General features: G+C 48.5%; 1 protein-coding gene across 20 annotated transcripts in view; it reads left to right on the top strand.

Moving 5' to 3' along the window:
- Positions 1-13,757, top strand: part of TNRC6A (trinucleotide repeat containing adaptor 6A) — a 189,630-nt gene that overhangs the window by 101,068 nt on the left and 74,805 nt on the right. For 11 of the 20 annotated variants that reach the window (XM_048865737.2, XM_048865736.2, XM_048865725.2 and 8 more), the window contains exons 1-2: positions 8,287-8,534; positions 10,672-10,719. In XM_048865737.2, the coding sequence (XP_048721694.2) occupies positions 8,302-8,534; positions 10,672-10,719 (281 nt within the window). In that variant the 5' untranslated portion in view covers positions 8,287-8,301. Of the gene's footprint in view, positions 1-8,286; positions 8,535-10,671; positions 10,720-13,757 lie in introns of those variants that run through there. The other 9 variants (XM_048865728.2, XM_048865727.2, XM_048865726.2 and 6 more) reach the window with 1 other exon arrangement.

Here is a 13,757-nt window from a genome sequence, read left to right as displayed (position 1 = left end):
CATGGGCATCACATTAGCTCTCCTCCAGTCACATGGTACAGAAACTGATTTAAGCGATAGGTTATGTAGCACAGTTAGCAGTTCTGCAATTTCAAATTAGGAAACCATTGCGAAAGGGATAGATAATATGACAGACGATATCATAATGCCCCTATATAAATCCACGGTATTCCCACACCTTGAATACTGCATGCAGCTCTGGTTGCCCTATTTCTAAAAAGATACATTACAATTGGAAAAGGTCCAGAAAATGGCCAAGGATATGGAATAGCTTCCATCTTAAGAAAGATTAAAAAGACTCTGACTGTTCAGCTCAGGAAAGAGACGACTAAGAGGGAATGAGTTGGGGGTCTATACAATCATGACGGGTGTGGAGAAAGCGAATAGAGATGTGTCATTACCCCTTCACACAACACAAGAACCTGGGGTCACCATATGAAATTAATAGGCAGTAGGTTTAAACAAATATGAGGAAGTCCTCCTTACACGACAGACAATTAACCTGTGGAATTCGTTGCCAGCGGATGTTGTGAAGGCCAAAACTATAACTGGGTTCAAAATAAGAATTAGATAAGTTCACGGAGGATAGGTCCCTTCATTGCTAGTAGCCAAGATGGTCAGGGACACAACCTCATGCTACAGGTGTCCCTAACCCTCTGACTGTGAGAAGCTGCGACTGGACAACAGGGGATGGATCACTCAATAACTGCTCTGTTCTGTTCATTCCCTCTGAAGCACCTGGCACCAGCCACTGTTGAAAGAGAGGATACTGGGCTAGAGGGATCAATATGGCCGTTCTTATGAAACTAAGGACAGATGGCAAATACTGAGTAGAACTGACCCTAAATACAATCTAACCTGACATCCTTGCTCTTACAATCTTCTTGGGGTCCAAAACAAAAGAAAGCATTAAGGAAACCCAGAATACCTGGCCTGTCTCTTGCTAAGCCTGCACCAGCACTTTGGTTGGAGTAGCAGCAGCAGAATTACTTTGGGAAAAAATTCCTCATGGAGTTCCTCTGCACCTAACCCAGATATCTCTGCAAGGAAGGAGGTAGAAGACCTGGCCCATTGTGGATATGGGCTAGTGTTGGGCCTGTGCTGCCCTGCCATCCATGATCCACAATCACTCCCTCATTATGGCTGAATTGATGAAATCCTGTATTCAGCGCAGAAGTCCTACCAGTATGATGCTCAGCATCCTATTTTGGCTTTGTCCACATCATTGGCAAGATGTGAAACAAGATGAAATACATAGAGTACATGTCGACTTGGTACTGTTTGCATCCTGTTGCCATACAGTGCCTATGAATACTGCCACAATAGCTGGCACTGCTTTTTGGCAGGTGAATTCTCACCTCCTTGCACTTCCCCCTGAAGAGACTCCCTACTCGAGGGTTGTCATCTAGCTTGAATTTTGCAGTGCTGTTACATGGCCAGTTTGCTGGTATTTTAAAACCGCAAAATTGGCTCTCTGAGTTGCAGGGAAATGAGACTTTGGAATTGGAAGATCTGGGATCAGAACATGCGGGGGAGGGGGGATGATACAGGGTTAGTTAGTGGAGTAGATAGGTCCACTGAAGCCTTGGTATTTAGGGATTGAATGGAAGCAATTGCTGAATAGCAGACCACTTCCTGGGAGCACGTGTATGCATAAAATTAGAGCAGAGTCTAAAATAATTGAGAAACCTACAGACCTTGACTATGATTTTTATTGACAGTGCCCTGATTCAGTTAACAACAAGCCATAACTAGAGTGCATAATATATTTGTTAACCTTCCCAACTGAAAACAGACATAGCAGCAGTTCTATTGCATCAAATACTATCCCTTTCAAGAGTGGATGAAATGGGAGTGTGGGGAATGAGGCATAGTAACAGGAAGTGGAACAGAAATGTCAACAAAGAATGGCTTCCAGTTACACAGCTTTACACATAAATAACCCCCAAACAGCTTTTATATATGAGGAAAAATTAATCTCAAAGGAGATTTCACTTAGAAGCTTCAAAGCTACTGTTAGTAACAAAGAAATTGATTTTAAGGTTGCCATTGCCTATTGAAGTAAGAGAAACATGACACAATCTCTTTGTGTGTGTGTGTTTTCCAGCTGCACAATAATCCAAGTTATATTATTTAGCATGTAGGAACAGGATGAAAAGGACCCTTTATTATCTATGCTGCTTTGTTGTAAATGCTTGGCTTTAATAACATAAGGTTTCCCTAGCAGCAATATATTGCACCCATTCATTCTACCAGCAAGACAGGCTGTATTCCAGCAGATGTCTGAGGACAATTGGGGGTCAAAATATATGTGACGGTCAGCTTGCTCGCTAGTCCAGGTGAGTCAGATTTTTGATAGGTGACTAAAATAGCTGTAATTTTTTCATTAGTACCAGTGATAAGGTTAAAAGCCAAATTAAGAGATTTTGCAGCTGGGCTGGTAAATGTTCATGACAGTTTTGCAAAAGGTTTTTCCCTAACCAACAAACCACCTACCTGCCTTCATTCTTTTTTCTCACAATCTCCTATGATAGCACAAATGAAACCCTGTACTTATTTCCATGTTAACGGTAGAAGAGTTTAGAAAAAAATTAAATTCCTGAATAGCACTGAAGGCATGTACAAGAATAATTGTTTCCTTGAACAGTAACTGTTCAAACTCCTAGGCTAGTTTGAAGTAATGCTTCAGAGCTAAATGCAGGAACTGCTGATAAGCAACCATCTGGGTGACAGGCTTATTATGCACCAGAATACTCCAGCAGTGGTGCAGGACACCATATAGAGTAGGCTACGATCACCTATCAAAAATCTGACTCACCTGGACTAGCAAGCAAGCTAATATACACCTTAGATTGCTCAAAGTGAATTTTAAACATTGAAAAAAATGTCCCCAGAATCCACTTCTGCTGTGATGTCTATAGAAAATCAGTCAGTTAATGCTGGGTAGATAAGGCTAGTTGGCAAAAACTTTATAATATTTTTAATTGTAATTTTATATATAGATATATAAAAACTAAATATATTTGATGGTATTGCTCTTCCCCATCATCCATATATCACTTGTCTTTCTGGGCCCTGAACCTAGGAGATATTATGTGTGAATGGATCTCTGAAACCTACGGAGCTCCTACCCATTTGGGGTCTGCTTGCAAAGAATAACTTGTACGATCATGGCCCTCGATTATAATCCATTTGGGGAAGGGAAACTATCTTCCTATGTGTTTGTACAATGGGCCTCTAGGCAGTACAGTAATGGAATATAAATATTAAATCACAATAAATCAGTTTCCTGCTGTTATTTATGCTCTTTGTTTCCTTCCTGTGTTTTCTGGGCTTGGATGATGAAAATCAAATCATTCCTGATTTTTTTTAATAGTCAGTTTCATTTTCAGATTCTCACTGCTTCGATATTCTGGGTTAAAAACACAGCAGGACAATGTTATTTGCACCAAAAAAAAAGGGGTGTGTGTGTGCGATAACATGATGCCTTTGAGAATGCAATCAAAAATTGCATTGCACTGCAAACTTCTGATTTGCTATCCACTATAACCCCAATCCTCTCTTGGCATTAATGTTTTCCAGTTCTCTCCCTCCCTTTATTCCCCTTAATCCCTTTGACTAGCTTCATTTGCCTAAACTCATTTTTGAGGTAACTCTATTCAAGTCAGTGCAATTAAACTTGGATGAATTTGGCCATAATTTTTTTGCATTCTTTATTTTCCACATCCAAGCCCCAGATGACTCTGTATTCTTATTTGGACTATTATTTATTTAAGTATGTTTTTCACTTATTGAGGTTCATGCCCAGAGTGTGCTTGGTACTCTCCAAACAGTAAAGAAGATATAGTCCCTCTCCCAGGAACCCACAATCTAAAGACTGACAAAAAGATGGGGGAAAGCTATGTAATACATTAGTAGCATGGACAAGGGGGTGCTTGGCTATGTCTTAGTAATACTAAATTAACACTTTTTTAATATTAGTCCCAATTACTCTTCAAACATATCAGTCAGTACGTTGACTCCGCATTCTTTGTTGCATCTAACATAAGCTGGTTATCACCTTCAAGGCCCTCATGCTCTATCCCCACTCTACTTCTCTCTCATTAACTATCAGGATGCCTCTGGATGGCTGATAATGTCATCCTCCATCACTCTCTTGTTAAATTTTCAAATAAGCAACTCTATGCTTTCTTCCACACTGCACCTCATTCTTGGAAGGAGCTCCCTGTGATCAGCCACAAAGCTACTGCATTATTCTTCAAAACTCTCCTTCTCCATGATGCCTATAAAAAACTTGACAATGGATAGGCTGCTTATGGGGGGAAACCACTGTTTATCAGGCTGATCAATATGGTCTCATTTCCCCATCTGTCCGTTTATTCTTGTTTTATACTTAGATGGTAAACTCTTTAGGACAGGGACCATCTTTTTGTTTGTACATGACAAACCTGGTCCATGATAAGGGCTCCCAGGTGCTGCAGTAATATAAATAAATAATAATGTCAGTAGTAAGATTTGTGGCAGAAAAGTCTTTAGGAATGAATTGAATGCAGAGAGAGTAGTGGACAGTGGCCGTGATGGTGAGCTTCCTTTTTTTTCCATTTTTAGTACAATATTTTTTTACCTCCTATTTTAATTTGCAGTCTCTTAACACATTAACTCCTTCTTCCTTACATTCTTCATTTTTAGAGGGATTGCAGACTATTGGCTTACTTCTGATGCTTACCTAGTAAGTTAATACTGATTCCTCAAAATGTGTGTTCTTTTGCTGTGTTGTATACAGAGCTGAGCACACTGACACTGCCCAGAAAATAAAATAATAATGGTCAGAAAAATTACTTTATGAAAATGGTGTGTTGTTACTCTCCTAGCTACTTGCTTTGCATCTTCCTAGGTTGCTCAGGGAAGTGACAGTCTCTCTCTCTATGATATTGGTGAGACATGGATTGAAATTCTGTTCAATTCCAGTCACTTAAGTAACCTAATGATGTTGAGAAATTAGATCAAAACTACTCACATGGTGGCTGAAGGAACGGACTTATTAAGAATGACTTTCCCTGTCCATGTTGACTGCCATGGTGGCACTTGTGGTTCCATTACAGAGTTACCATATTTTATACTATCTTTTGGGGGTGGAGTTTGTCTATTGCAATATCGAGATGATTGTGTTGTGTCTCAAAGGTATCTCAGGGCAGTTTTATTGTCTTGCTGGATGCAGGACACAAGACAGTTCCCATTCAAAACTGGGACTGGTGCATTGAATAAGTTCCATAGGTCTGGTGCTGCTGGGGTTCAGGCAGCTATCATGTTCTTTATGTATATAAATAAGGAGGTCTTTCATGGTGGGGGGTTCATGCCCCAGGGATGGATTTCTTACATCACCACACAGAGCATGCATCACCCTATAAATAGGCAGAATTAGATTTTTTAAAATATAATTTCAACATATACTATTTGTTTATTTTAAGTATTCTTTTATATTTATCTATTTAATTTTTCACAGTTGCAGGAAATTAGCGGGATCAGACAATAATTATTTAATGACAGTAGATACTGAGATTTAAAAAGTTAAAGCTTTAAAACCCTTAACACACAAAGTGTCAACGTAAGAACGGCCATACTAGGACAGACCAATAGTCCATCTAGACCAGTATCCTGTCTTCTGACAGAGGGCTGGTGCCAGATACTTCAAAGAGAATGAACAGAACGGAGCAATTATCGAGTGATCTATCCCTTGTTGTCCAATCCCAGCTTCTGGCATCAGAGGCTTAGGGACACCTACAGCATGAGGTTGTGTCCCTGACCATCTTGGCTACTAGCCATTGAGGGACCTATCCTCCATGAACTTATCTAATTTTTTTTTTTCAACAGAGTTATATTTTTGGCCTTTACAACATCCCCTGACAACAAGTTTCACAGGTTGATGGTGCATTGTGTGAAGAAATATGGCCTTATGTTTGTTTTAAACCTGCGGCCTATTAATTTCAGATGGTGACCCATGGTTCTTGTGTTATGAGATAAATGATTCTTCCTTATTCTTTTTCTCCACACCATTCATGATTTCATAGATTTATATCTCCCCTTAGTCATCTCTCTTCTAAGCTGAACAGTCCCAGCCTCTTTATGGAAGTATGTCCTCAAAGAGAAGCTGTTTTATACACTTAATCATTTTTGTTGCCCTTTTCTTAATTCTACATCACATCAAAATATACAGGAAATATTCTTAAATCAAACTCTTACAAGTTTTCAAGAAGCATTTTTTTTTACTTTATCTGTAAATTATGATTACTGTTGATGAAAATATTTTTTCACTGTTTTGTCTGTGTGGTGAAATTGACATTTACTCACGTTTATGGGGGAGAAAAATCTAATTCTTCCACGCCTACCTGTAAAGTAGCAGTTCAAGTCACAGATGGGGGGGGGGAGGGGTTGTACTGTAGAGCTCACACTGTAAGGGTGGGTTGTAATCTCACCATGAAAGATGGGGTCTCTGTGGTCCTGTCTATATGGGCGAGGATTTGCTGGTACAGACAGTAGGGCTTTTGCTGGCATGGCAGCAAGGGCGGGTACTAAGAACTGGCAGGCAGGGGTTAGATTTTTTTCACACTCCTAACCTGCAGCATGAAGGGGCAGTGAGTTATATTGGCCTGTAGTACCCGTGCTCCAGCAAATTCAGGGCCCAGGGGCCTGGCTCCACCAATGTTCAGGGCCAGGTCTCTCCCCTGGCCACGCCTGTTGCCCCCCGCCCATCGCCCCCCGCCCCTGCTTGCTGCCCCCACGCACCTCCCCCGGAGCGTCCCTGCCTGAGCCCTGGGCAGCGGGCAATGGTCCCACCACTCCCTCGCCGGCCACGCCCGGCTACAAAAGGGAGCGGCGCTGGCGGCAGGCTGAGCTGGTGGCACAGTCGCTGCCTGCAGGGAGAGGAGGCACACACGTGATGGCAGCCCCCCCCCCCCCCCCCCCCAGCACCCACAAGGGATGCGAAGGGGCTTGCTGGACCTCAGAGGGGTCTGGCCCCTAGGAGCACGTGCAATGACGGTGCCAGGGGAGTGTCCTGCTGGGGGGACTGTGTAGTCTGCCTCTCTGGCCCCAGCCCCGTGGCAGCCTGCCTCCACCCCAAACTCATCCCCTGCCCAACCCCAGAGCCCGCACCCCAACCTTCTGCCCCGGTACTGAGCCCCTCGCACGCCCCAAACCCCTCGTCCCCGGCCCTCACCCCCCCCCCCACGCACACGCCCCGGTACTGAGCCCCGCTCACACCCCAAACCCCTCGTCCCCGGCCCTCACCCCCCCCCCACGCACACGCCCCGGTACTGAGCCCCGCTCACACCCCAAACCCCTCGTCCCCGGCCCTCACCCCCCCCCCACGCACACGCCCCGGCCCTGAGCCCCTCGCACGCCCCAAACCCCTCGTCCCCGGCCCTCACCCCCCCCCCACGCACACGCCCCGGCCCTGAGCCCCTCGCACGCCCCAAACCCCTCGTCCCCGGCCCTCACCCCCCCCACACACACACGCCCCGGTACTGAGCCCCGCTCAAACCCCAAACCCCTCGTCCCTGGCCCTCACCCCCCCCCCCACGCACACGCCCCGGTACTGAGCCCCGCTCAAACCCCAAACCCCTCGTCCCTGGCCCTCACCCCCCCCCCCCACGCACACGCCCCGGTACTGAGCCCCGCTCAAACCCCAAACCCCTCGTCCCTGGCCCTCACCCCCCCCCACGCACACGCCCCGGTACTGAGCCCCTCGCACGCCCCAAACCCCTCGTCCCCGGCCCTCACCCCCCCCCCACACCCCGGCCCTGAGCCCCTCCCACACCCCAAATCCCTCGTCCCCGGCCCTCACCCCCCCCCCCCACGCACACGCCCCGGCCCTGAGCCCCTCGCACGCCCCAAACCACTTGCCCCACCCCATTAATTGTGGTACACGCGCCAACATGCGGGGGGGGGGCGAACTTAGACCCGTTCTGGGTGCCACCAAAAATTACACGCACCCGCCGGCCCTGGGCATGAGGCCAGCAAACCATTCACTGTAGCCCCGGGCTGCGCTGGCAGGGACGCCGGGGCAGGCGGTTGTGGGACGCTCTTCAAGGGTCGTGTCGGGGGAGCCGGGGAAGGAGGGTCTTGGCCGGGGTTTTCTTTCTCTCGGGGACGGGGGCCTCCTGCTTTCCGTTTTCCTCGGCGGCTGGGGGCGCTCGTGCTGAGGTCCAGGGGGTGTCTCTTTGCGGCGCATCCTTCGCCATGCGCGGACGGGGGGAGGGGCGGCCTCTGCCCTCCGGGTTGCTAGGGGGTTGCTAGGGCGCCATGTTGGGGGATGCTGGTTGCCCCGGAAGTGGTGTCCCCGGCGGGATTTCTCTTCCGGTGCGGCGGGCCAGTGCCGGACCCGGCCAAGTTAGGAGGGAGGCAGGAAATGGCGGCGACGCTGCTGCAGCAGCTGCCGGGCCCCCGAGCTCCACTGTGCCGGGCCCAGGCCGCCTAGAGAGCCGCCGCGCCAGCGCCGGGCCCGGGCCGGACTCCGAGCACTTTACATACATGAGGTGACAGGCAGGGAAGTGTGAAGGGCGCGGAGCGGGGGGACGCCGGGATGGGGGGCGCGGAGCGGGGAGGAGCTGGGATGGGGGGCCGGGAGGCGCAGAGCGGGGGGCGCCGGAATGGGGGGCGGGGAGCTGGGATGGGGGGGAGCGGAGTTGGGATGGGGGGCCGGGAGGCATGAGGGGTGCGGAGCTGGGATGGGGGGGAGCGGAGCCGGGATGGGGGGGCCGGGAGGCGCGGAGCCGGGATGGGGGGGCCGGGAGGCGGGGGGTGCCGCGAAGGGAGGCTCGGAGCGGGGGGCGCCGGGATGGGAGCCGGGAGGCGCGGAGCTGGGATGGGGGGCGCCGGGATGGGGGGGAGCGGAGCCGGGATTGGGGGGCCGGGAGGCGGGGGGTGCCGCGAAGGGAGGCTCGGAGCGGGGGGTGCCGGGATGGGAGCCGGGAGGCGCGGAGCTGGGATGGGGGGCGCCGGGTTGGGGGGGAGCGGAGTTGGGATGGGGGGCGCCGGGATGGGGGGGCCGCGAAGGGAGGCTCGGAGCGGGGGGCGCTGGGATGGGGGCCGGGAGACCGTGGAGCTGGGGGCGCCGGGATGAAGGGGGAACGGAGTTGGGATGGGGGCGCTGGGAGTCGCGGGGAGCCACGAAGGGAGGCGCGGAGCGGGGGGCGCCGGGATGGGAGCCGGGAGGCGCGGAGCTGGGATGGGGGGCGCCGGGATGGGGGGGGAACGGAGTTGGGATGGGGGCGCTGGGAGTCGCGGGGAGCCGCGAAGGGAGGCTCGGAGCGGGGGGCGCCGGGATGGGCGCCGGGAGACCGTGGAGCTGGGGGGGAACGGAGTTGGGATGGGGGGGCTGGGAGTCGGGGGGGGCCGCGAAGGGAGGCTCGGAGCGGGGGGCGCCGGGATGGGGGGGGAACGGAGTTGGGATGGGGGGGCTGGGAGTCGGGGGGGGCCGCGACGGGAGGCGCGGAGCGGGAGGCGCCGGGATGGGGAGGAGCCGGGGGGGAGCGGGGGGCGCTGAGGGAGCCCCATGCCGGGCAGGGACGGGGGCAGGTGGGTGATGCGGCCCTTTGGCCGGGCGGTCCTGGAGGGTGGCTGCCGCCCGGCTCTGCCTCCTGGCCCCGCGAGTCCCGCCCTGGGCTGGGCTGCACGGCGGGTGCCCTCGGGCTGCGCTGGTGTCAGTTTCAGGTAACACGTCCCTGCTGCCGCTGGGGCCTGGGTGTAACTTGGTTAAAACCATTCGAGTCTCTGCAGCTAGGGCCTCAGAAGGGCTTCCCGGCCGACCGACATGTGGCTGTGGTGGGGCAGGGGAGCGTTCTTCTTCGCCCCAACTCAGCCGTCCGCCGGTGCCTGGCTCGCCGCCTCCAGAAGCGGTTCTGTGCGTTGGTGATTTATTATCCTCACACGCTAAACAAGTGCTGTCGAAGTTTAAAGAAGAATGGCTCTTGGGTTTCTGTGGGATAAAAGGTTTCGGAGTAACAGCCGTGTTAGTCTGCCTTTGCAAAAAGAAAAGGAGTACTTGTGGCACCTTAGAGACTAACCCATTTATTTGAGCATGAGCTTTGGTGCTCAGGAAAGCTCATGCTCAAATAAATGGGTTAGTCTCTAAGGTGCCACAAGTACTCCTTTTCTTTTTGTGGGATAAAATGCATCCGATACTCCCCAAGACTGGAGCCGGTCACTGTGTTTGGGGTTTAATCTCCTGCCCAGGGTCTGGTTTTCCACTGTGTTGGAGGTTTGATCTCCTGTGTTCCTAGGTCATTATTGTCTGTCCATAATTCAAAGTCAGGTCTCTGTGTAGCATACTGCTCATACCTTGCCTTCTATTTCTTTTTCGGTTAACAAGGTTAAGCACAGTTTTTCCTCATCCCTTTTTCATGGAAAAGACACTATTTTTGTGGCTTAACAAATGGTTTTAAGGAAGTGTGAGGAAAAATAGATTAATTGGTGTCTGTATGTTTTGCTCCATCCCTGTTCTCCCTTCATCCTGAGATAAAAACCTATGGATATCAGTATTCAGAGATCATTGCTAGCCTCTCCCCCATGAGGAACCAACACATGAGGATCAGTGTGTCTTTCAAACCCATCCCAATTATATTTCTTCTGCTCTTCTGTTGACATGGTAACCAACATCCCTTTCTGTTACAGAGAATTGGAAGCTAAAGCTACCAAAGAAGTTGAAAGAAAACTAAGCAGGTAAGACATGCGTTTGAATTTACTTCTCTGATTCCAGGACAGGGTGGGCCTAGAGTTTGTGTAGTTATTTTTCTCCTCTTCATGGAAACCTTTATATGGAGCCTTAATTTCATGTTAGTTGCTAGAAAAATTGTTGGATTAAAAGTGTAGCTCTCTAGTAGATAGTGAAACCTTTCCATTGTTTCATCTGAAAATAATGTTTGCAAAGGTAAACTTCAGTGAAGTCTGCTGCTGCAAATGCCTGACTATAATAATTGTATGCGGCATTGTAGCCGTTTTATCTGAGGATATTAGAAAAACAAGATGAGTGAGATAATCTTTTATTGGACCAACTTCTGTTGGTGAGAGAGACAAGCTTTCAGCCTTACCCAGAGCTCTTCTGTGTGAGTTTGGTCCAGTAAAGATCTATTACATCAACCAAGTTGTGTGTCTGACTATAAACCTGTGACTTTCTAGATAATTAACTATGTAATAATTACATATTGAATCTTATGGTAAAAACCGTATAAATGGAAAATGTCCCGTTGCAAAATTTTTTGTACTGCTTCAGATCTCTTGTTTAATATATAGAATATCAGGGTTGGAAGGGACCTCAGGAGGTCATCTAGTCCAAAGCCCTGCTCAAAGCAGGACCAATCCCCAATTTTTGCCCCAGATCCCTAAATGGCCCCCTCAAGGATTGAACTCTCAACCCTGGGTGTAGCAGGACAATGCTCAAACCACTGAGCTATCCCTCCCCCCAGGGGTGCGTGGCAGGGCCTGGGCCAGCCCCCATGGGGGTGGGGAGGGAGCGTCACCCAGCCCCCAGCTCTGCTCCAGTCCTGCCCTCAGCTGCGTCCCCCAGCTCCAGTGCCCGGCGCCATCCCCAACCTCAGTGTGGCTCTGTTCCTGGCTTGGGGCCGAGGCTGGGGTAAGGCCAGGAGCAGAGCCACACCTGGCCAAAGGCCTGGCTGCCGGCCCCCACCGCAGCCCAGCTGTGGCTCCACTCCTGTTCCTGCCCACCTAGAGTGACCAGACAGCAAGTGTGAAAAATCGGGCCGGGGGCTGGGGGTAATAGACACCTATATAAGAAAATACCCTGAATATCAGGACAGTCCCTATAAAATCAGGACATCTTGTCAGCCTACACCCACCCACAGCTGCAACCCAAGCTTTGGCCCCCTTACCCCTATCCACCCACCAGCCCCTTCCAGATGTGGCCCCATTTCCGGCCCAGCAGGGGTGCGTGGACCAGGGTAAGGGGGCACCCTCCAAAAAGTTTGGATACCACTGGTCTTCACATTCACACCACACAAACCACCTACTCAGTGTGGTTTGCAGAGAAGGAAGCAAAGCATTCAGAAGTAAAACGAAACACCGCCATTCTTTATTCTAGACCCAGCCTTCCGCAAGGCATGGAGCAGCCAGCAACCCCAGCTGGTTGGTTCTGGTTTTATGCCTGATCCTATCTTCAATTTCCTGACCCAGAGTGAAAGGCCTAAATGAAAGATACTAACTGGTCATTGCAAATGCAGATGATTGGCCTTAATAAGATGCCGCCTTCCCTTCTCCTTTTTCTGCCACCTGCTCCACCAGGGTTAGCTGCCGGCTCAGTCTCCGTGTCCTTACAGTTGATGTATCTTATGACTGTTAAAACAAACTTTGTATTTGTGAATACTGTAAGCACTATACCCAGATGTACAGATACTCTTTTCTTAACCTACGTATTATATAATTTTAACATTAGCTTTAATTAAAAAAAAAAAATCTTTCTCTTCCACTTTAAGTTGTTGCCACTAGGAGTGAACACGTGAATGCAGGATTTTGTTTTCAATCCTGTCCAGTCAGGTGGTTTTTTGTTGTCAAGGCACTAGCCTTGCCCTTGAATTTTGCATAAAATGCATCTTACTAGGTAACTACTGGTTACTTGTGTTCTTCATATCAAAGAGTGAAGGCATTGAATCTGCCATTAGTAAGTGATTTTTATGTCCTAATGTGTTGGAAGGCCTAAGGAATGGGAATTCCAATGCCAGCTACTTAGTTTATAGAAATATGAAGTATATACAAGTATTATATATTTCACTTTTGTGTTCAAGATGTCATTTCTTACATATGTCTTGTTCTGGCATGATGATATTCTTGAAAATTCTTAGAATGTTCTTTGTACTTTTTTGTCTTCTGCGTTTTTTTTTCTTCTTTGTTTTTCCTTTTTCTGTCCCCTGTAGATTCAGGTAGACCCAAAAGAGGCTTTTGCTTGGCAAGGCTGAAAGTTTTAAAATTCAGCCAAAATCTGAGTGCATCTGCTAGAATGAAGTGTTAATTTCGTATGCTTTGTTGTTTAGTGCATGTAGTTCACCTTCAAGTATCAGTTTTCTTTTTATAACATTGTGAAAGCTGAAGAGCTTTCTAATTCCTTAATATACCTCCTCTTTGTAATGTGTGTTCAGGAGCTGGCATTTTGCATTTCTTGTTAAATATTACTGTATTGAGGGAGATAATATAAATTGGAAGCTAAGGTACAGCTTATGTAAAAGCCTTAAGACAAAACTAGCTTTGAATTCTTACACAAGATATTTCAGGGTCATTGTCAAATGGAGCCCACTTGAAGGGAATGATTCTAAAGTTACAGAAATACATAAATTGTGTTTTTTGTCAAGTAAAGTTTAATCCCGCATGATAGCCATAGTGTGAGAGTATAAGATACAATTTTTCGACCACACTGGAACAGCTTTAAGCATTCTAAAGTGGATTTTCAAGTTAGTATTTAAATATCAGTTGTCTTCAGCTGAAGCTTTTAATGTTACTCATCAAATCTGTACTTCAATCATGAAGGGAGTTTCATCACACACACTACATAGCCTGGATACAAATTTAGTATATGACACATTTTAACTTTACTTAGTAGGTCACACAATCACTTCTATGTTTGCTATGCAAGGTTATTTGTCAAGAGGACTATTTCTTAGCAAAACATTCTTGAATTTCACTATGTAAGATTTGAGTGAACACACTATGGTCCAGTCCACATAAGAAAAGGTAGATGCAGCTTCTGGCAAAAA

The sequence above is a fragment of the Caretta caretta genome, chromosome 10 (assembly GCF_965140235.1).
Source record: "Caretta caretta isolate rCarCar2 chromosome 10, rCarCar1.hap1, whole genome shotgun sequence".
NCBI classification, from domain to species: domain Eukaryota; kingdom Metazoa; phylum Chordata; order Testudines; family Cheloniidae; genus Caretta; species Caretta caretta.
Note: the sequence above shows the minus strand (reverse complement) of the source record. Positions and strands in the feature narration are given on the sequence as shown.